The sequence below is a fragment of the Ictalurus furcatus genome, chromosome 27 (assembly GCF_023375685.1).
Source record: "Ictalurus furcatus strain D&B chromosome 27, Billie_1.0, whole genome shotgun sequence".
NCBI lineage: Eukaryota > Metazoa > Chordata > Actinopteri > Siluriformes > Ictaluridae > Ictalurus > Ictalurus furcatus.
This window is the reverse complement of record NC_071281.1, coordinates 8,620,844-8,644,919: the sequence shown is the minus strand read 5'-3', so window position 1 is coordinate 8,644,919 and position 24,076 is coordinate 8,620,844. Positions and strand designations below refer to the sequence as shown.

Here is a 24,076-nt window from a genome sequence, read left to right as displayed (position 1 = left end):
TAAATTCTTGTGATATGATTCTTTTTTTTTGCTGTATATCTCCCTCCTAAGTCAATAGAAAATAATTCTAAATGTGCCAGAGCTAGAAACTTTTATTACACTAGATTGTAATCTCTGATTGTAATGGATGGAAATGGCGCTAATTGTTGGAGCCTCTGATTCAAAGTGTTAAGTGATGTAATTATTTTGAGAATGCTACAGAAATACCATTCAATCATGCAGGTGAACACTGTTGTAGTAGTATTATTTTTTTTTTACCCCGCGCTATAAATCTTGTAGCAGCCATTCTTTGACATTTCCTGAAAAACTGTTGAAATAGAGAAAAGCTCCATCCGTGTTCAGACTGGCGCTCTGTCTCTGCCGTCTCTGGATTAGAAAACACTGTCATCTTCTGATTAATTATTAATAAGGGATTGGAAAGAATCCGAAATGATTAGTATTCACAATTTTATACAGCCCGAGTATCCTCCTTTTGTTGCGAACGTTTCCGAATCCATAAAAGTGAATAGCTTGAAGTTTTCAGATAATTTCTCACATAAAAATAAAACTGCTTTGCTGTACAGAGATATAAAAGGTGACAAAACTGTACTCGAGCAAAGCTTATCATCAAAGGCTCGTCAGTGGATTCATGCTTTTTTTTTTTTTTTTTGTGCACGCGTGTGTGTTTTAAACAACGCCTAAGTCTCTCATTTAATCACACATTTATTTTGGAATGGATTATTGCAGAACAGAATGGATTATTATTTCAAAGATTTCCAGCATCTAAGACTGGGCCTTTCTGCAGTTTCTGTTATTAAAACCGCCCTGATACTTTCTTTTTTTTTTTTTTTTTTGTACTCCGGAAGCCATTGTCTCTCGAGACACCCTCAGTTAGTTTCTACATTTCTCTGCTTTCACATCTCAAAATTTTTCTACTAATAAAGTTTGTGCAATATAGTCCTTTGGAAACTTGGTGTGGGATTTTGTAGTTATTTTCGTGAACAATTCTACAGAAGTTCAGAAGTTATTTTGCCGTTGCTGGGAAAAGACCTGTCACCATATTGAATTAAGGCTTAGCTGGAAAAAGTCCAGGTTAAAGGGTGAGGCAGTTGTGACTTTGTGAGACTAACCTGCCGCTTGCTCTGTGATACCCTGGACTTTGCCGTGTATGGTTTTGTTCGGGTTGTGGCTTCCTCTGACTAGCCGTCTCAGCCAGACTTGAGTCTTTAGGTGCCAACTGACTCGCTTATGAGGATCTTTCTGTTGCCATAGTGATCGATGTGCTTTGATGTCAGGTTTTTTGGCCTGGCTTGCGCATCATTTTCCACGTTTCCACAAAAGGCTATAAAAATCCGGACACTTCCATGACAAAGGGCTTAAAATGTGTTAAAATGTTTTCTTTTCCTAATCACACACTGTTTGAAGTTATTCTTCACCGGCGGTGCGTGAATACGTGCATTTCTTTGGGGGGGTTCAGCTGCGCTTCCAGAGAAGCTGTCAACGTTCTCATCTGTTCCCTCGACACTGCTGAAGCAATCACAGAAATCTGGAGGCTGTTCAGGTGTGCTTCCGTGGAAAAAAAAAACTCGATTTGGAGTATCCATTGCGCTTTTAAAGAGCATTGTGGTACAGAGAGTGTGAAATGAGTCTTTTGATACTACCGAGTAGCCTGTGTTAAGGAAAGGGTGTAATATAAGACAGGTTGGATTATTTTATGGTAATTGATCATGTTTTTATCGTAGCCGTTGTTTTATTCTTAAAATTGTAATATCAGTGGGGTATTATGTATTCTCCATGAGGGTCTAAATCGCTACATATGTCTGAGTAATAATATCTAACAGTGTTTAAGTTCACCACTGCCACGCTTGATGAGCCATCAGAGCAGTTTCCTTTTGGGGGAGGGGAATCTGAAACCAAGGCATATGAAGATACGAGTTTCCTCCTCTGCTCTGCTGAAGCTTTGGATCCATGTGTTGTATCCACGAGCTCGCTGCCTCGGGACATCTGATAATCGGAGCTGTAGCTACACTGATGATGTGAGCCGCGGCAGCACATTTTTAATGACGCCCTTCCACTTTCCAGCAGATGTGCGCTCCTTTACATTAACTAATATAATGGACTATTTACGGGCCATTCCGAATTAAGACCTCAGTTCGGAAAAGTGTTCGAGTCAGCGAGATGCGTGTCTGTGAAAAGCAATGATCGCGTTAAGTTTTAGTGTAACTGTGACTTTTTCTAAACAAGTTTGAAAAGCCATTTGACTCGATAATCCCAGTCTGAGGCACAGGGATGTACAGAGGCCAGATCATTTCACTTTATGAGAGATGGACCATCCACCGCATTCCAATTTCATTACACGTCTGAGCCATAAGTCCCTCTGTATGTGGAAACAAGATTAAGCTCCTGTGAGCTTAAATCATAGCTCAGAATTGAATTTGAGAGCACTAGCTTGGGAATGGGCTCTGAAATGTTTGTCAGACGCATCCGTAACATCTTGCTAGCTAGCGGTAGTTTTCAGAGCAGAGGTTATTCCCATTTCTGATGCTAATGTGAGTCAGATCAGTGAAGATTTCTGCTTGTCTACTTGAAATGACATGTATCGCGCCTGAATGAGGTCTCGGGGTCAGCACAGGGAGTGTATGTTTTATAGTCAGATTCTCCCCTGGGAAATGACGTCGGACCACTGTAACCTCACACAGGCAGGCATACAACATTAAATAGGCTGTAGAACAAGAGAGCAAGAGGCTTGTTCAGGTGTAAGTGCTGCATTTCAGTTCACCATCACTGGGACGACGAGGTTTGCTTGCCACTAATGACTGTAAAACATGCAGTCACTCACATTCAGGCTTGGCTACGGTTCAGGATTCGATTAGGTGTGAGAGGAGAGATTGGCACAGGGTAAAGAAATAAGGCCATTTTTCGATCCGTCAGTCTCGGAGTGGGTGTTGGGCTTCACACAGAAAGACTCAAGGGGGAGAACCAAAGGGGACAAGGGGCAGATAACCTGCTCAGCTTTGTCCTTCCCATCATTACTGAACGTTTCTTTATGTCTTTCACAATGAGTCATTTTGCAAGTGTTTTTTTTGTTTTTGTTTCACACTCTTTCTTTGACACTATACATTTTATACATGAGTCGGGGTGGACAAATCAATAGCATTGAGCTCCCAGGGCAAGCAGATTTCATAGACATTTTTTTAATTTGTAGTTGCAGATTGAGTAGGTTCAACAACCATATAAAGAAAAGAAAAACCTTCTCTTTACTGATTTTCACAAAACAAAAGTTTTCAAGTTGTATGTAGCATTGTTTAAACTTGATGTGCTTCATGGTGGTGATGTGCTTCACTTCTGTAATACCAAAGCCATGGGCTGAAGTGCTGAAATCTTTTACTAATAGGCAGATTAGCTAGCGTGCGCTGATGACGAGCGCTCTTTAGTCCGTAGAGGATTTCGCAGAGTTTTTTTGTGATTGTTGCGGCCACAAACACTTGACATTGCTGTGGTTTATTTCAAAGGGTTTTTTTTTTTTTTGGAGAAAGCTACTTGAATTGGCGAAATTGCAATTGCACAATATAGTTTTGCACACCCTTTCGCAGTGGGGCGCTCGGTGGCTTAGTGGTTTCCTCCGGGTACTCCGGTTTCCTCCCCCAGTCCAAAGACATGCATGGTAGGCTGATTGGCGTGTCTAAAGTGTCCGTAGTGTATGAATGGGTGTGTGAATGTGTATGTGATTGTGCCCTGCGATGGACTGGCACCCTGTCCAGGGTGTACCCCGCCCTGTGCCCGATGTTCCCTGGGATAGGCTCCAGGTTCCCCCGCGACCCTGAAGAAGGAGTAAGCGGTAGAAGATGGATGGATGGACCCTTTCGCAGTGATGTTTGTTGATAAATGAGTCCTTTTAGCTGTACTCATGTTCGGTGAGCGTGAATCGAAGAGGACTTTGACTGAACGCGCATTGCGCTGACGTCTCGTGACGCGTCTTGGCCCAAATCTGCGGTCATTTTGAAAAATCGCACGGTCCTCCGAATATTGCGCAGTTACTTGATTTTGCGTTCATTTCTGCAATCGCAAAATCACGAATTAGGAACACATAGGTATGTGGAAACACTGACGAAACTTAGCAAGTTATCAAGTGCAAACTTGTCATACAAGTGGCAGCCACCTTGCAGTTGACCATATCGAGGGAAAATAATGATGCTACCCGACGTACAAGAAAATAAAGACGCTAACCAGACATATGGAGCACCAACCTCATAGATGACCATTTGTTGGGGTGCAGACGTGATGAGATACATTGGAAAAAAATTTCAAAGACAATAATGATGATAAAATCCTTCGTTTCCCTTGAAATGACTCTACATGACATTAGCTACCACTTTATAGCCTGGTTAGGCTTCTGGGAAACCAAAACATGGTTAGACTGGATAGCACCCTGGAGCATTTACTTGCCCAGTGAGCTAGTAAATGTATGATTTGTCCGCTCCTGTGTGTAACGCTGAGCACTGTGTTGTGTACATCAGAGTGCACTGGTATTGTAGGTTGCATGTTGTGGTTAGCAAGTGCATTGGCCTTGTGGCCTTTGTGTGGGAACCATGTTTGGTGTTTTGTGGGAGGTTTCCTGGCACTCTGAGGTTCTGTCTCATCATGTGAGTTTATTAAGCAGACCTCTCTACCAGCTTGCCTGTTTGTTTCCTTGCTGGAAAAAGTTTCCCCGCTGTGGAGCGATAAGACCTCGGCCCGGCCGCGCAGGTGCTGAAGAGGCCCAGAGTGAGATGGCATGCTGTGCGGACTCGCACTCGGGCAATAAGCACAGTTTGTCATGGTTAAAGAACATGCTAGAAGTGATGGTGTCTCTCGCACACTTGCGCGCAGTCGCGCACACACACAAACACTCAGTAAGCCAGTAAGCACTGCTCCTGGGCCTCGAGACCGCCTGAGCGTGTCGCAGAGCGTGACCCGAAGCCTGATACTTTTATCAGGATTTCCATTTGAGATACAGAAAATGCTGATGAGGAGAAGCCATTGTCGTGCGAGCACTAATCCCCAGCAGTGGCCGACTCAGCCTCTCCTATGTATAGATTTTCCCTGCAATGCATTTGCACTTAACTTTGGTATTTGTTGGTTCAGAAAACAATTTTCCCCCTACTCCTCTCCGCAGTAGCACAAAATACCAATCAAATTGTAGTTCAAATCTCTTCTCTTGAAAAAGACTTGAGGATTAGCATGTAGCACTGATTTGTTCCTGGTTTTAATTTGTCTTTTGAGGGATTTAAAGTAATAAATTAAAGACGATGGGGCCTGGTTAAAGCCTTTGTGAAGCGTTCAACTTTTATGAAGCCTCGTGTGTGTTTATGAATGTCATTCCTGTAGCAAGAAGACAGGATTTAAAATAAATAAATGTTTTTATATAACTACAGGGTATATATTACTAACTGATGCATCATATTATTGTAAATAAGGTTTTATTTCTTGTAATTTGATATGTTGCATATGATCTTTCCTCATTCAGGATATTTGACACGTGCAAATAGATAAAATTGTGGTGAACCTGATGCAGGTTTCAAGCTTCAGCTTGGTTAATGATGATGCACACAGTGCAGGACTGTAACTGGTAGAATGTGTTTCTCATAGGAATACAAGAAAAATGTTCTTGGCAGTACTTAAGACACTAAGCACTAAGGCCTTGGTGTGTTCTCCAGTGCTCAGGGCCAGAGAGAGTTAATCGATATAAAGCTAGCGTGTGTTATTCAGTGTGTGTCATCTTGGCTCCTCTCTCCATGTGACAGATGGGATCTCTGAGGGTAGTGGTCATAAGCTCCGATTGGCTATCAGTCAGTTCGTTGCATCATTAATATCAGCCTGTCATTTTCTTTAAAAAAAAAATACTTAATACGTTTGGCAGCAAACTGCTTTTTTTCCTTTATATAAGTTCCCTTGACGCGACTGTGACATAAAGAACGGTTGGCAGTGATGGGTGGTCATGTTCAAGAGGAACGGACAGAGCAGAGCCTCCGATGCCCACTTGGCACTGCTGTCTGCCAACCCCATCAGGACATTCAACTGATCCAGCATGCAGTGCAGTGGGAGGCAGAGGACGATGACGTCCGGGCCACCCTCCATGTTGGCTCATGTAGTCTTCATGGAAAGACTCTGAGGGTTTGTATGTACTCTGGCGCTTTATTATTGTCGCCACTCGCGTTAGAAATGCAGCAGTGCGCGTTAGTGAATTAGAGAGCGTGGCTGTGCATTGGCAGGGTCGGATGTGCTGTGCTTGATCATGTAAATGCATAAAGGCACATGAGTGCATGTCCATATTTGTATAAAATCCATTGATATGCACTGCCTTGTCTGGATGTCAGGGGAGGAGATGGAGTGCACTCGGAGTGAACGCATTTGTTTGTGGTTGCGCTCAGGCCGGCTGATGAGCGATGTGATCCCAGCGTTGGAGCAGTCATAAAGACGCAGCTCTGATTAAACCCCACTAATGAGCAGCTCAATAAAAATAAATCCTCCTGATGCAATAAACGCCGTCTTGATTGCAAGCACCCAGGGGTGTGATAGCGTAATCCTTTTGTGTTCGGTGTGCCGGCTGCACAAAACGGTGCAAGCATAAAAAGACGCGTCTTTAGTTATTTGCATGATGAAGTAACCGGATGCATTGATTTATTCGAGCCTCTCAGTGTGTCATTCTTGTGGTTATAGACAGCAGAGTTTCCATTTGTGATCAGATATGAAGTGTCTGCACTTGATTCGACACTGTATTCCTGGCTGTGCTGAATTTAATTATACATTTGAGTCAGGCAAAAACCACTTGTATATATTCTGCAGAGCCCACAGCCTTTTTACGAGGTAGATAAATTTCTCATCCACTTGGCTTGTGTGCCGCCATTCCTCTGATGGAGCTCAAGGTTGGAGGAAGAGGCACCTTTCCCCCATAAGCGATTGTGAACATATGGCGCGGGCGCTGCACAGGAAGGAAGTGTGGAAATCGCAGGGAATGAGAGTTTGGATTAATGCGTCTGAACTTTGCATGGCCAGACAAATCCAGCAGAACTGCTCTGCCAGGACCCCTTAAAGGCTCCGAAAAGAGTGAGGGAAGGGTAGAGAGAGGTAAAGAAACTTTTAAACCTCTGCCATTTTATTTCAAAGACACTGCATTAGTCGCTTTAGGGCTTGTTATTGACAGGAATTTAAAGGGTCATGTGGTGCATGCTCAGCAGGAATGCTGGGTAAAATGAGGTGATGGAGTAGCTCTGTAGAGTCTCTCACTCTCTCTCTCTCAGTGAATGTAGGTTTAAATTATTGTTTATGCCGGGTAGGGTTTTATTCTAAGGGCTTATTTCTGTATTTGCTAAATCTGTCTGTGCCTCATGAGCAAGGTTATCAAAAACAGTACATTTCTCTTGAGGAACTCTTTCAAAATGCAAACGGGAAAACCCGTAAGGAATGCGTAATTCTTCTTTTGTGTAATTCAGATGTTAGGGTTGAACACTTGCAATCAAGCGGTCACAAAAGACAGTGGTTTAACGTCTTCTACATTTCCAAGTGCTGTCCAGGAAAACCCCAAGGGTCTGTGATATCTAAACCTCAATAGCTCAAAACAAGTAGGCTTATAAACAATGTCAACTCGGACGTTAAGTGTTCTGCCGGTGGAAAGTTCAGGAATAAAAAAAAAAAAAAAGCTTTATGGTGCTAATAAATAGCCAGAATAATATTGTAGACATTTAAATAATGAGCCTTATAATTTAATGGTTGGATGATATTCATAATAAAACCCTGTGCTCAGTGTACTGTGGAATTTCTTTTGAAGTTATAGGAGTCCTGCATCTCTGAACCTCTGATTTAAGAGCAATACTTACTGAGTCACTGTTTACTGGTTTCGTGTGTGTGTGTGTGTGTGTGTGTGTGTGTGTGTGTGTGTGTGTTTGTATGGAGTCCTGGAATATGTGACAACTCATTCAGTAGGTGTGCTGTGACTATGTACAGAAATCACACTAATCACTGCTAATAATATTCATAGTCACAATATTTCACAGTGATATCACTCTAATAGGCAGTTCATAAAGTTATGTGATACCAGGCTAATCACTGGTCAGATTGATCACGCATATGTCTGTCTTTATACGATCAGAAACCTTCCTGGAAGTGGGCTTCTCAAAATAGTTTGTTTTGTTTTTTTTGCATAGGAAAATTAACCTCTTCTGCTTTCAGATGTTTTTACTTCTTTGAAGCATCCTCACACACATTTCATGAATATTTACTTACATCTATAACTAGCGATGGGATTACGTTTGTGTTCGCAGCAACACTTGTGTTTGATATGTGTATGCGAGGTGTGTGTCCCACAGAGGAGGCTTGTTGTGTGTGAGAGTGACAGACAGCGCTGTGTGGCAGTCTGCAGTTTGGAGAGCAGGAGGCTGTCCTAATGAAGACGATGCTATAGTCATGACAAACTCCCCTGCCACCGCCAGCGCACTTCATCAAGCCCCTACCAGCATCCTGCACTTCACACTCCTCTCTCTCTCTCTCTCTCTCTCTCTCTCTCTCTTTTTTTCATGACACACTTCACTGCTCCAGTGCTTCCCCCCCCACACACACAGTTTTAGATTACTGTAATCCCTGTGTGTGTTTGCGTGCGTGTTTATTTTTGTGCGTGATGGCTTTGTCATGATGGCTTTGGCTTTGAGTTTATTTTTAGCTTTCATGACTTTAAAGTTGAATGTCAAACCAATTCATGTGATTTTCAGCTTGTGATGTCACACTTATCATGCAAATGATTTGAGAATGATGCCGAGGTACAGAATATGCATGCTAAATTTGATTAGGTAACTTGGCTAACGTTGGCGATGAGCACAATCGTGTTTATTATATGGAATGTTGTGACTGATGGTAAATACATGACTGTGACTATGAAATATGAGCTAGTTTGCAAGTGGATAGCTAGCAGACAAGCTATGTGGGATCCAGAAGGACTTTCCACATTCATGTGTACAGTATTTATAGATCTAGGGATGTCTAATGAGTGAAAACAAAATGTTTAAATCATTTTTATTAGTTTCAGTTTTCTATTTTACACCAGTTATTTGTAAGAGTTTAAAATAGTATGTTCTAGAGCAGCACCCAATTTTACAGGCTAATTTTGGTCATTTTAATGGAGAGCTGAATTGCTTTAAGGTGGTTTAAAGCCCCCCGACCCCCGGGAGTGTTGGTCTGATTTCAGACTAGCTTAATTTCATCGAATCCGGGTGTATTTGTGTTCATCTTGCATCATCACAATTACTCATGGAGAACACAACGTGACTAACCATATTAAAATAATTACTTTGGGGCTGTTATGTGCAGAAGATATTATGCGCAGCATTGGACCTATCCTGTGTCCCGCGACGTTCCCCTGTCACTCATGGTACGCTTGTGTTGTGGAAACGAAGTGACGTCATCATCGGCGATAACACACGCTCTGGTTACTTTACTTCCTGAACAAGTGAGAGTGCGAGTTGCGTTCACATTCACAGGAATCGCAGCACAGTTCCAGTGAAACTGAACTCGGACCACATCCTACAGCTAGTCTCGGGTTTGGTACCGCTGTGCGCTTCCCGGTCCGCACGACAGCTTTCACATTGGCAATTCTTTCATGCAAGCCATGTTCTGTTTTGGACTAAACTGCCAGTGTGGAAGCCCCCTAAGACTCCCAAATCGTTGATTTGAGTCTCCAGGCTTTATACCGTATAGTTCCTTCAAATGAGTCAGAGCTAAGGAAAGAAAGGGTAATACTTTTTCAGCCAGAGGCTGCATCATTTCTGTATTGATTACATCTTCACAGCAGATCCCGCCAGCGATGTCCGTCTATCCTGCCAGTGCAACACACTGATTCCATGGCAATTTGGCAAGCAGCAGTTCCCAGGAAACGACTCGAACCTTCAGTGATGTCACGTCTGGCGTGTGCGTTTTCGTTGCAGTGGCCGGTAGCGGTCAATCAAAACCCTGACTGTGTTGTTTTTTTTTTTTAGAGTGCCAGAGCGCATAAGCGAGCCACTCACTTCTGTGAGTAATTGCTCCATTGCTGTGTTTTTGTGGGTTTTTTTTTTTTTGTTGTTGTTTTTTTAAATTATATTTTTTTCTTTTCTACACTGTACGTCTGTGTGAAGGGACGTGGACACCTGTTTGGCGATTAAACCCCAGAAGAGAAACGATCTCTGCCAAGAGAAATATTTGCCTTCCAGTCAAGGTTGTGTTCTCATGCACGATTATTTTGGTGTGAAACGGGGAGGATATTACACGTTCTTTCCTTACAGTAAGCTGGCTGTGATTTGACCGTGATTTTCAAACGTTATCCATAATTGTTTGTGCTATGTTTTATCATATCAACCCACGTTTAGGCAAAATGTTTGCAATTTTTTTTTTAATAAATAAAGCTACCCTTAGATCCTGTCGTAATTAATAAAAAGAAAAAAGTCAAAATAAATTCGATGTAATATTCTACAGAAAAGGAAAATTCTGAATAAGAGTCTGTCATGCCTCCTAGCCACTGAAATAAGAAAGACAAAGATTTGCTCACAAGGCAGCACTGTGCCAAGTTAAATCCATATTTAAATCCTGCTCTCAACAGACACTGCATGTAAATGAACCCTCTTTGGCACCGGGCGAGAGCACAAAATCCGCGGCAGTTAGGTAGAAGCGCTTAGGCATGCATAATTTGCATTTATTTTGGAGCTAATTTTCATAATTAAGCATGAAAAAATTACGCCTTTGAAATAATTATAAAGATGAGCTACAGGATACACATTAGATGCTGGTGCGAGGCAGGAACAGAGTGAGTGTGTGCTGCTCGATAGAAGCAGCCGTTGGATTCGCAGACGGAAAGACAGTCGATTAGATGATCAATAGCGTGAAAATATCGGGCTGTATATGAGGAATTGAATGTCGTTACCTGTTAACCAACATTGGCTCGGTCTGTAAATAGACGTAAGGACTGGCACAGAGCCAGAGTGTGAGCGCTGGCCAGAGAATCAGGGCCGTCAGCAGGTACAGGTGTGGAACATGTGTCCCTCTCACACTGCCGGCGTGGAGCTGTAGCAACGTGATAGCGCTGTGACAAGCCTACATACTACGAGCCTTTCACAGGGAGGCCTGTGCTACAAATCTGTTACACGGCATTGTGAGCATGAGTGCAGCTATAAAACTGATTCACAGCCACAGAAAGTGTGCGCAGGCCATGTAGAGCCTGGCATACTTAACCCTCTGTTCAGGTGTATGAGCACTTTTTTTAAACGAGTAGTTTGGAAATCGTCTTCCAGTGCCTGACCTTGGTGACTGGAGCCTCGTGACTGGCGCTCTGTGATTTGGCAGATGGATAAATCGAGAGGCTGACTCATAATAGAACAAACCACGGAAAGGGGGAGTTTTCTCTCTTATGCTCTCTCGCTCTCGCTTTCTGACTTGAAGTCTGCTGCTTTTCAGCCAAAACTTCTTTTAAAAAAAAAAAAAAAAAAAAAAAGGGTTGTTTATTCGAAATCTATGTAACAGATGTTTGTTTAATACTTTAGACAGGAATAAAAGTGTTGTAAAGACATGCGACCCAAATTCCTTTGCGCTCCTCTGAGAAGGACTTCCCTGTGAGGTCATTTCCTCTGCTGTAAATACAGAACACATGTCCTTTTTCTTTTGACACATTCCAAATCTGACTGAGTGGAAGCGAAGTAGTGACCCAGCCCAATTTCTGTTTTCAAACTTACGTTTGTTTTCAAACCGAGGCTTGCTCCATGTCTCCGTGTTATTCCTCTAGCTCAGGGACCGGACATACACATTATCATTTCTTTGTCCCATTAATATTGTACCTTCATAATGCTAGTCTTTTTTTCTTTTTTTTCTTTTTCTACAACATGCTGTTGATGTGAAAGCACTGGTCAGATGTTTCATTCCTGCAGTGGCGAAGGAGAAAACGCCTGCCTTAGTCAGGGTTGTGAAGGCCAGCGTCGTCTTTGCAGGAGTGCCACACAGACCGCTTGGCCTGTAGATTGTCTTTGGCATGAGATCAGTCTTTGCCCACACACTCTGATTGTGTGCTATAGGCCTTCAGGGAAAAGGGAAGGAAAAAAAAAAGGCAGAAAAAGCTCTCTATCTCTTTCTCTCCCTTTTGCACACTCGCTCCCTCCCTCTCGTTTTCTCGCTCTGTTGTTTGTTCTCCCTATGCAAATTCCTAGCTCATAGTTGCTATTTAGTATGTGGCCTGTCCAGCCATGCAGTACAAGCCAGTAAGGTTTAGCACGTTGTTAACCCTGCATGCATCAGAGTCGTGTTATTCGTCATCTCTATTCCGAATGTTGTGTTTTGTAATCTGTACCAGTATTTGGGTCTTCACAATTAGTTTACTTCACTTTGATATGTTTTGTATGTTCTAACCGAGTGAAATCAAATGACGGATATCGTGTTCTGGTGAGACGGATTATCAATAACTCGGGGCAATATTGATGTTTTTCTGCCGCAATTTTGCGGCTCGTACACGAGACCGTGAAACGGAATGTTGTTACCTGCAAAACAATATTGGCTCAAACAGCACAAAGACACAAAGATTCATATATCTTTACCCAACAGCCTTCATAAAATGCAATTTTGCGAGAACTAGATATTGTATTTGTTCATCACATACCAGATGTTGAATCTATTCAATTGTCAACTTGTATTTATTTATTTATTTTGCGTGTACGCGTACGGACGTGTTTTTTTTTTTTTTTTTTTTTTTTCCCTTTCTTCTTCTTTTTCCGGTGGCTGTCTTTCTTTCGAGTGCTGCAAGGCTGCATAAAATATGAGCTTCATCAGGTTTCAGTGCTCAGCTGTTTCGATGAGGTTGAGTTATACATCACTGCCAAATCAGAGCGGCCCAGTTGCTCGCGTATGAACGCCAGCGTGTGCTGGGGAGCAACACGTATCTAGGCGTGATTTATCTAAAGCTAAATTAATGACACACTACGATTTGTAAAGCCAAGGTTTTGAATGGAAGTACGATGGATTAGACGGTAGATTGCACCGTTTGTTTCTTTTCTTTGGCAGGAGAACGGTGCTGTATATCCCTGCTTTAGATGGGCTCTTGGTTTGTTTTGTAGTGATTGCTCATTACCTTGAATTGTTTATTAGAAGTCGTTGATTGATTGGTTTTGATATATCACTCTACTACACACGAATTAAAATATTTCTTTCTTACCCCTCAGTCTCTTGTTATCTGTGTTCAGTGTGTTGTACAGTACAGTAGAGCGTTGCAGGATGATGGAGTTGTGTATCTGCTCTGTTGACAGGTATAGATGAGAGGACAACCGAGGCGCCTTGGGCCGCAGGTGGCCAGTCCAGCCCTTCCTATGACGAGTCCTCCAGGGTAAGAAAGATCTCTCTCGTGCTCCTTTTCTTTCTCTCGATCGGTCCCTCTTCTTCTGTCTCTCGATCTTACTTTATCCAGGACGACACTGAGCTTTCTCCTCTAGTGCCCAGCACCTGTAATAATGACCAGTGCTATGTTCACGTTTGATCTGTTTTCATAAATATCTCAAAATAAATAAATAAATGTTTTAGATACCAAACTATAAAGTTTCATCTTAAAGAATTACATATCAAATATTTATCAAGTGTATATAAATAAATAAATGCATACCGTACCTTTACTACTACTATCCCCATGCATTATCATAATGGCATTTATAAATAAAAATGCAAATGCAGCAGACCACTTTAAATGATAATGATTGATATTATTGGTGGTTCTAGATATGGAATCTCTAAATAACGAATGGTTACGTTTCCAAGGCTTGGAAATATAGCTCTGTGTAATTGGAATGGAATCATGGATGCATTTCAGATCTGTGATAAGCTGAGATTTCCATGCATGCAAATAGAGTCAGCCAAGGCTTGTGCCTTATTTCATTTCACACACACACACACACACACACACACACACACACACACACAGGCATGCACGCATCTGTAACAGAGTGTGAAGATCTCTCTGTTTCTCGATTTGTTTGTTTGTCTTGTACACATTGGTTTGTTCTGGGTGCCCTGTATGAATTTCATTTAATGTCACTCTCCTGTCAGTTCCCATCAGAGATCAGTCAAATGTCAGTGGCTCCCATGCCATGTTACCTTGTTTATTTTCCAATGCCCTTCCCCAATGCACATCTACAGGCTATGGTTCCGGCGCCGGCCTGATTTGAATTATAAGTTGGAGATGCTTGAGATATCTTTGCTCTAGGTGCATATAAATCAGCGATACTGACATTGCGAGGGGCGGGCATCAGTGAGCAGACAGCTGTTCCACTCCTTCATACAACCCGCACACACACACAATCACATGTAATCATTGTACCAGTACTGATTTGTAATACTGTATGCTTTATAATCATTTATCATTGCCAACGACTCTGACCTGGAATAATCAATAGCATTTCCAAAACAGTGCACACAGCACAAATGGCCACTTCTCTCCCAGAAATCCCCTTGTGTGTGCCTGACACCAGTGAAGTGTGGCATGCGTAGAGTAAAAGAAAAGCTGCATACCTATCATACATGGCCTGCTTTCCAGCCTGTCAAACACACATCCAGCCCACTTTGAACAGAGAGCATGGGGAGATTCCCTTAATCCTCACCTCGAGTTAAATCCTGCTCGTATCTTTCCATCCACCCACCTATTAACCCCCGTGTCCACACAAACAGTCTGTCTGCCATTTGGACTTTGTGTTTATACGTGATGATCCTCTGCGACCATCGTCAGCCATGTCCTGTGTCCTATAAACTGTGTGGATAGGAATACGGAACGATGAAGTCACTCTTGCACCAAATGGTCTTCTTCACCCATTTCAGAGATCAACATTAGCATACATTGTCTGTGCATATCACATGTGCATAGCACTTTCACAAACCTCTCCACCTGATAGAAAACAAGAAAGAAAGAAAAAAAAAAACAAACATGTGAACTGTCCTTTATAGCAGCCGTTATCCTCTTGTGGTTTGTTCATGGAGTGCTATCAGAGAGATCAACCACAGCCGCTCAATAGCAGGCAGAGAATTCCCCTGCAGTGTATACAGCGTGTTTAAATCTTATCACCATCTTCATGTGTCACAGCACTTGTGTGGCGTTTTACCAGAATCTCAAATCTCTCATCAGATAAACGAATATATAGTAGGAATGGCCGTTTAGTCATTAATTTTTCTTTAGCATGGAAAATTTGTCCTTCTAACCTCTCTGAGATCATTTGTCTTGTTTTCTGCAGTTCTCAGTCTGCTATTTTTTTAAACAACTGAAAAAAGATGAATCTCCGCTCTCGCTCGCTCTCTCTCTCTCTCTCTCTCTCTCTCTCTCTCTCTCTCTCTCTCTCTCTCTCGCTCGCTCGTGCTCTCTCACTCTCGCTCGCTCGCGCTCTCTCTGCCGAGCGTGTGTATGATTAGTGGGCTATGAACAGGCTCCAGTCCCTGAATACTGACCTTGGCCAGCAGCCAGACTCTGGATCCTGGGCAGCCACGGCCGCAGGCCTCCTGTCTGACAGCCCAATCCGCGCCCTGCCATCCCACAATGCCTCGTCCTGTCCATCATGCTCCTATCACCTGTCCCCCAAATGCGAGAGCGCAAGCTAACGTTCACCTGGATGCAGAACTCTGGCGAGAGAGAACTCTTTGAACGTCACGTCAGGGGACTGGGTCATCTGCTCGAGTGTTGGCCTGCATGCTTAAGCAGTGATTTGACAGTCATTTAGCCAGCAGTAACTGGATGGTGACAGAACACACACACACACACACACACACACATATACATAAACACAGAAGAACACAGGAGAATGGTGCATTAAGAGATGATGAGCCAGGCATGATTGATGATCTAATGGTCCCAGAGGAGCAGAAACTCCCCTTGCCCTCCCTTATTCACCTCTTCTATCTAGCTTATCCCTGCAGACCTTCCCCTCCAAAGTGTTGTCCTTTTCAGGCGCTCTGGCAGCTGTCAGCTCCGGGTCACAAAACGCAAGCAAGCCGAACGCACGACTATTATACGAAGAGGAAGCAGTTAATTTATGCGTGTAGGCATGCGGCTATATGCTAGATATATGGCGTGCCACGTAAAACACAACTGATTCTTGGAGCATGAAAGACTGCTTCCTCCCTCTTGCCTTCTTTCCATAGCTCATGCTTTTAGTAAAGCAGATCATGGGGTGATTAACGGACGGTGGCCTGGCAGGAACAAAATATAGAGAGGTGGTTTTTTGGGGTTTTTTGGATTGCGTGTGCACTAGCAGAGCTTTACTGCTTTTGAAATTTCCCTGTCACGTTCTGTTTACCAAGAAAAAAAAAAAAGGTTAATAAGATTTAATGTATTTTTGACTTACTCCATGTTGAATGTGGAGAATATGATGTGAGAGAGGAAAGGTCTATAGAAAAAGGAGGCAGCGGCTGCTCTGGGACTCCAGAGAGAGTTAATGTTGTTTGCGAGTGCAGCGGCAGACAGATTTTCACAGGGCCTGGGATTAGAACAGCTACAGAGTCTCTTTTATGATGGGGAGCCCTGAGTTTTAAAGGAGCATACTGTGACCGATATTTAGAGCCAAGGCCCGGAAGCTGATAACAGTCATGAAAGGGCAGTGTTTAGCTACAGAAGAATGAAGAAGGGGGGGTGTTTTCGCAGGCACCTTGGTAGGATGAACTGCTGTCAACATAATTTTACCAGCTAAAAATGTTAATTTCTGAACGTCGCATATTAGAAATAATGTTGCATGTTAGATACTACATTCTAGAAAGTAGTCAACATAATGAAGTATAAGCTGAATATTTTTCTGATAGCTGAGTTCCATATTGTTCAGAATGGATTGATGTTAAATAGTTTCTTATGCGAGAATTAAGACAAACATAATAAGGAAAAGTTGTTTTTATGTAAAGCAGATCTCCACCATAAGGCGAAACATGAGATATCGAAGCCAGTACAGAGCCACCTGGAAGTGCCTCTGTTACATGGCTACCCATCTAGAGTTGGGGAGCCAGAAACAAAGTAAAGAAACATTAAAAATAATGAAAGAAAAAGAAAAGCTTGGAGAGGGAGAGAACCAGGATGTCCAACCTCCTGTCCCAGAATCAACAACACAACCACCACTTCAAAGAAAAGAACTTTTAATTCAAAGTTGTAGAGGATGGTTAATCACAACCATAACAGAACGAATAATGCCAAACAGAAGAATCATAAGAAAATAGGGAACAATAGCCTCAGGGTAGGGCAAGGCCAAAATAACAAACAAAACCTAACTAACTAACTAACCCAAAAACCTCTTTAAATGACCTAGAAGAAGATAAAACAAAAAGAAAGAAAATAAATTACAAAAACCCCTCCCTCTCTCCCTGTCTAACCATAAACGGGAGAAAAATCAGGACTACAAACAAAAATGGCACCCTCCCCCTACATTCCCCAAACAAGAAAGAAATAAAGATACTGAGCAAACACTTCAGATACTGCACAAACTCCTGAGCTCACGTACTCAGAAACAACGCAACATTATAAATCAACACATGATTCTGGGGACCAGGAGGAAGGCTTCATCCTCGTCCAAAGAAGTCTCTCTCCTTCTTGACAGATCCAATGCTGCTTATGTCTCTGCTCCTCCCGTACACCGTCCAATCACCTCAAACATTGACTAATTAGATACAGCTGGTCAGAGTACCTGCGTTACGATGGAGGGGGAGAGAAAGAGGGCAGAGAAGAAAACGCATCCAAAACAACACAAACATAAACATACGTCCTCAGACGTAACACTTCCAACGCTTTTGTGATTTCTCTCGCTGAAACCAGACACTAAAATTGACTATATTTGCTTACGGTGGTGCTTGTTTACATGGCACAGGTCTTTCTGCTGAACAGTGCAGCTTGCTACAGCTTGACAACAAATGCAGACCTAGGACTTCTCATATCCTAGCCAAGTGCATGTTATTTTCCTGTCGCATGACCCTAACCGTGGAAATACTAGGATAAGATGGTGACTTGATGGGTATGAGTAGAAAAGGTAAGTCATTCGTTTTCATTGACCGCTTTATCTTGCTCAGGGCCACGGGGGAACTGGAGCAAAGCAGGAATACACCCTGGATGCGATGCTTTTCCATCACAGGATCCCATGTGCGTGTGGCACATTCACACCTTGCGACCATTTAGCAAGCTTTTTTGTTTTGTGTTTTTTTTGGAGGTGGGAAGAAACCAGAGAACCCAGAGGACACCCCCTCAGACATGGGGAGAACATGTGCAGCTTTGCACAGACCAAGCACGGGATTGATCTGGGTAACCTGGAGCTGTGAAGCAGCACTACCCGTAACGCCACTGTTCACTACTGCCCATGCAGTATTATAGTACTACTTGAAATTCAAATAAACGGTTTTAAAAATGAAACCAGGCACGCCTCCTTTGATGTTTAAATATCCATGGCGCAGCCGTGTTTCTCTCATCGAGTGAACGAGCACGCACAAGACACCGAGCTTATTAATTCCAGCATGCACACCCAGACACAAGTGTGCCAATACTTTAGTGAAAATTAAGAGGAGTGAACTTTCACTTAATAGTGGCCCACACACAGTCGAGGGTGCCAATAATTGAGTCGTTCGCGTGCAAACCATAACAGAAGACGATTAAAAAATTATTAGCGGTCATGCTATGTCTGGGGCTGAATCTCAAATGTATTCAGCACTATTTTTGAGGGCACTAGGTAGGGTATTCAGCTCCATTACATCCTGTGTAGGGCGCAAACAAAGTGTATATGATGCTATTTGGGAATGACCTTACCTTGGATAATGGCAGATTTTACTTCAGTGGAAGGGGAAAAGTGTAAGATCAGTCTAAACAGATATAAGAAAAGGTTAATGTGAATAAATAAAAAATAAAGAAAGAATCTAAAACCATAAATTGCTGTTTAAAAGTGCGTAGATTATTTAAACTGCTGATCTCTTAAATCCTCAAGACAAATGAGTGAAAAGAGCATACTTAGGCTAATGTAGTGTATGCCAACTACTGAAGATTTTTGTGCTGGCGTAGACATTAATCAGGACGATTCTGTGACGACTGTTTGATCAATTGATGGTCTGAACTATTTTTACCTTCACCCATATGTCCCAGCTTGCCTCACGTGGTACCTGGGCAAGAAAGATAACCAAATTCGACACGGGTACTCAAATATGTCACGGCTCGCTTGCTGGTGCAAATAAGGACAACGTGAAGGGTTATGGGTAATTTATACTGTCCAGCGGATGAGTGCTATACGTGTAACAGCCACGTTATTGGACGTCTGCCTGATTTAAGACTACTCTTGACAAGCCAAGATGGTTCACTCCAGTGGGTGTTAATCAACTAGTTGGTGCAACGTATACTGAATGCCAAAGAATTTCTTGCATATTATTCTGTAATTGAAACTCTTTGTATGGTATCATTAAATTGTATCTGTATAATACAGTGTATTTACGACTGTGATGAAGTGCATAGGACTGATCAGGAGTGTTTTGTTTCGTGCTTTTGTGTTTATAGAACAATAAACGATTTGAACTCTGCGAATACAGACATGTTGTGACTTACATGGAGATGAAAATATTCCTGAAGTCTAAAACAAGGCGCACACTTTGTGCTACACTACATGCCCAAAGGTATGTGGACACCTGACCATCACACCGATATGTGGTTCTTTTCGAAACCGTTTCCACAAAGTCAGAAGGACACACTTTTCTAAAATGGCTTTGTGCGCTCTAGCATTGTAATTTCCCTTCACTGGAACTAAGAGGCCCAAAACTGTTCCAGCATGACAGTGCCTCTGTGCACAAACGAGCACCATGAAAACATGGTTTGCCAAGGTTGTTGTGGAAGAACCCATGGTGCGAGCCCTGACCTCAACACACTGAACACCTTTGAGAGGAACTGGAATGCTGACTGCACCCCAGGCCTTCTCACTCGTCATCAATGCCCGAATCCCCAGAGCCACGCGCCAATAAATCTAGTGGAAAGGCTTTGCTGAAGAGCGGACAAAGGGTGGACCAATTCCATGTTAATTCCCATTGTTTTGGAATGGACTCATATAGGTATGACGGTCAGGTGTCCATACTTTTGGCCATATAGTGTAGGTTGGAGCAGTGCATCCTACGTTTGAACTCAAACCCACGGTCTTTTAGTGCAGCACAATCATATCAGCTTAAAGACTGTGCTAATATGGGAATGTAATATGGAAGTCTTATTTGTAATCTTTTGTAAAAGTTGCAGATTTTTTTTTTATCTGATTTTTAAATGCATGCACTATTAATTTAGTGCTTTGTATGGTTTCACATGCACGTGTTGTAGGAGCTGGCTTATCTTCAGGGCTCTCTTTGCCCTTTTAATGAAATGCATCCAAGATTTAAAAAAAAAAAAAGAGAAAAGTTCTTTGACACCAGGAAGAAATTGATCGTTTCAGGGAATGGTTGACCAAAAATGCTGCCCGTTTCTGCTTCAGTAATTAGAGGAGTGTCATAGCACTCAATTAGCAGAGCTGGCTAATAATGTGCTTAATGCTGTGATCTCTTTCCCCCAGGGTTTCTCAGACAGCCCTCATTATGGTGATCACTTGAGTGACAGTCGATTAGTGTCCCATGAAGGATTGTCCCCGACACCTTTCATGAGCTCCAGCATAATGGGTGAGTATCCAAGGTGATTGTCACCCCGTCCTCCTAACCCCCACCCCCCCTCCACCCTGAGCAAGATTTTTTTTTTATTTATCCCCTTCAGTGTGCTTGTCACACATTTAGTTGCTTCACTTTATATTACAGACAGCATCGCCTATATATAAATGCCCCTCTGACTGTCTCTCCCTCCCTCCACCCCTTCTTTCTTTCCTGTGTTGACTGTCCTCAGAAGCTGACCCCCTCCCTTCTCAGGGTGGAAGTCACGCCATCAGTACAGTTTTCCATCACAAAAGACTTTCTTCTACCTATCATCAAAAAAGCCAGCAGCTACTTCCACTAGCACAGAGAGTGGGGAGGGGGGCGGTGGTGAAACAAGCAGATGTGCCAGAGATCATTTCTCACACAAACCAGTCAGGTCATAAGATTTTTGAGGTCTTTCTGTTCACTCCACAGAGGTGTGTGAAAGCGAGATGAACCAAGCCGAGTTCCTCTTTTCACTCCAAATATATTTCAGATGTTTTTCCATCCGAATCGATAGAGGAGGTCGGGCTTCGGCTTTCCTTCCTCTCTCTCTCTTTTTTTTTTTTTTTTTTTGACTCTGCTGCACTTGTTCAGAAATGTACTCATAAAAATGCACATTAGCAAATGATCTTGCTTTCACGTTGTTCGGGTCATATATTGACTAATTCATGCCTGTAATTTTTTTAATCATGCTTTCTGCAGATATGTCATGGTGTGCCTTGGGCTGAATTCTTGCCCTTCACTGATATTTCTGTAGTTTAAAGACTGGTTAAGCACTTTTTCTGTAGCTTGGCTGGTGGTCGAGTTTTTTCATGAGAAATGTCTGTTATGTGCATTAAAAACTATTTCCCACAAACGGGCGAATTGGTTTAAAAACAAAAAAAAAGTGTGCTTAGTTTATTTTGAGTGTGATTGATGGATGAGACTCGTGTACTGAAGCTCGTTCTTTCCTGCTCTGGTGTGATGCACTGGCACATGACAGCTTTATGGGCGGCCGATCGCGGCGCTTTGCCGCTTCACCCTGGAGACCGGTTTCCATGTAAGGTGGCAAGTTTATGCATGAGCGCTAGTGATTGAGAGATGACAGGGAAAAAAAAGTTCTCTTCCTGCCAATAGTGTTTGTGTGTGTGTTTTTGTGTGTGTGTGTGTGTGTGTGTGTGTGTGTGTAAAACAGAGAAGAGGGGATGTTTGCTTCATCAGTCTTACCAATATAATTATAATTATTCCTGAAAATCGCAAAATATGGAAATGTTCAGGAATAATGATGTGTCAGGGAATTAGACAATCTGATAGCGCAGCTAAATTGCACGCATTTATCCGGTCAGGATTGGACGATGAGCCTGGTTCTTATCAGATTGAATTTAAGCAGCGATATCTGGGATTTACATGGGAATTATGCATTTCGGAGCAACCTCATTAAAACCACGCTCAGACATTATTACTTACTAATGAAAGAGCCCGACCCAGAATGAGAGGCGTAATACAATTAAGAGTCAGCATCAAGCCAGTGGCATTTCCGTGGACACACCAGTTCACGTGTTAGCGCAGGAAGTGAGTAACCCATTTCCTGTGGTTTATTTATATATTCATTTATTGCGTTTGTGCTGGAACTGTTTAAAGACAGAGCCACAGTGGTCTTAGTGGATTAACTAAAGCCAAATCCCTGTGGTCTTCAATTTCTTCAGGAAAATAGATGTCTAAGGAGGGCACTGCCTTGTTTACCTTCTGTGTATTGATGCATTGCCTTTCTTCATATTTAAATCCACATTTTGCATGTCGAGAAATAGAACAGGAATTTTTGCACTTGAATACGAGTTCTCGTTTGATGGACTTTGGTATGTCAACATGAAATATTAAAATAAATATTTAAACAAATCAAATTGTGAAACAAATAATACACTGGCGTTAATGAGAAATATGAAAAATGAATGAATGCCTTTAGTTTTATTCTAAAGCCCGAAGAATACAATTCTTCAAGCTGTATGCGTACTATATTTCTGTGTGTGCGCGCGCGCGGTTTTTTTAATGTTATCGTATTTTATTAACGTGATTAGTGTGCATTGCCTTGTTCAGTCTTTTATCCACATGAAGTACGACATGCCGAAAGCACGTCGGGGTTAGTCGAGGTCACCTATTGTGTATGATAATGAAGTTGGTACAGTTTTTATTGCGAGGCAGATGGCGGGTAATGACTGTTTATTTGACATAACACTTTAATTAGAGTAACCACCACAATACGCTGCGTGTCTTGAATAATGGAGATTCATTTAAAAGGTCATTCTTAGTTCAAGTGTATTTTAATGGTTTTTCCTGAGCGTAACCGAAAAAAGACAACTCCTATCGTTTTTCAGTGTTATATTTAGAAACAAAGATGATCTTGCTTGTGACAGCCAAAGCTGTTGAATTGAAACGTGTAATTCTAACAATCTTTAAATAAACTATTGTTTAGCATTGTTTGCACAAACGCTATAATGTGGTGGGGTTGTGGCAATATGGTAGAAATCACTATGTATCCCAATATTGGTACAAAAACAGATGTTAAAATCCATTATAAGAGTTAAATAATCAAAGTTAAATAATCACATGTACATTTGTACATGTACAAAGTTTTCGATAATCAGATCTATTTATATTATACAATAGTTTAACCAAGCCTGCGCTTCACTTAACCGGAGGACCATAATGTGTTACATGAGCACATGAAGAGAAATCAGCTAATGGAATGAACTCTACAGTCACTTCTCCCGTTCTTCTTCCAGTCTGCTCCTTTACCCAGCATCCTTTAGCTACGCCTCTGCACATGGTCACCACATGACAGCTTCATTTCCCCTCAATCTGTGCAATTTACTTTCCAAGACTTTCTGGAGCACTGGACTTAAAATCTGTGTGCTTTACGTTTGAACTTTCTTCAGGATTTCAGTGATGCCATACGTCACGCCGCTTTCTTGCGCACGTGTCCGAGTTTACCAATGCCAGAGCTGTCTGTGTGCTTGTTTGTGTGTTTGGTGGTTGTATGCTATAGCAGTGTGAGCCTGTTTATCCTGCGAGGTTGAAAGGTGTTGCATAATGATCACAGTGTTCGAGTAGATGTTTCAAGCTATTTTTAATAAGGCTTAATCCAGATTTAGATTAAAGAAAAATCTGCATGCACGTTGAAAATCCTGCCGCTTCAGCCAGGCCAGTATTTACTCGTCAAACAGATCGTAATCGCAAAAGACAAATTAGTTTTGTCTTTTGTTGACATTTCGGACTCCAGTAGTAACAGTTGCCTCTGATGCTTCCTGTGCATTAGGATTGATTAGTCAATAATTTGTTTCAATACAAAGATTTCAGATTCAATAAACACTAAGTGAAACTTTATTTTGTCATGTTCTAGCTGAAGATTGTGTGGGGGGGGTGCCTGAGCACACAGAGGAAAGCCTTTGTTTGGGGTGGGGGG

General features: G+C 42.2%; 1 protein-coding gene across 5 annotated transcripts in view; it reads left to right on the top strand.

Moving 5' to 3' along the window:
- tcf12 (transcription factor 12) overlaps nucleotides 1–24,076 on the top strand; it is a 96,011-nt gene that overhangs the window by 6,031 nt on the left and 65,904 nt on the right. For all 5 annotated transcript variants that reach the window (XM_053617405.1, XM_053617402.1, XM_053617399.1 and 2 more), the window contains 2 exons: nucleotides 13,266–13,342; nucleotides 20,526–20,628. In XM_053617405.1, the coding sequence (XP_053473380.1) occupies nucleotides 13,266–13,342; nucleotides 20,526–20,628 (180 nt within the window). The remainder of the gene's footprint in view (nucleotides 1–13,265; nucleotides 13,343–20,525; nucleotides 20,629–24,076) is intronic.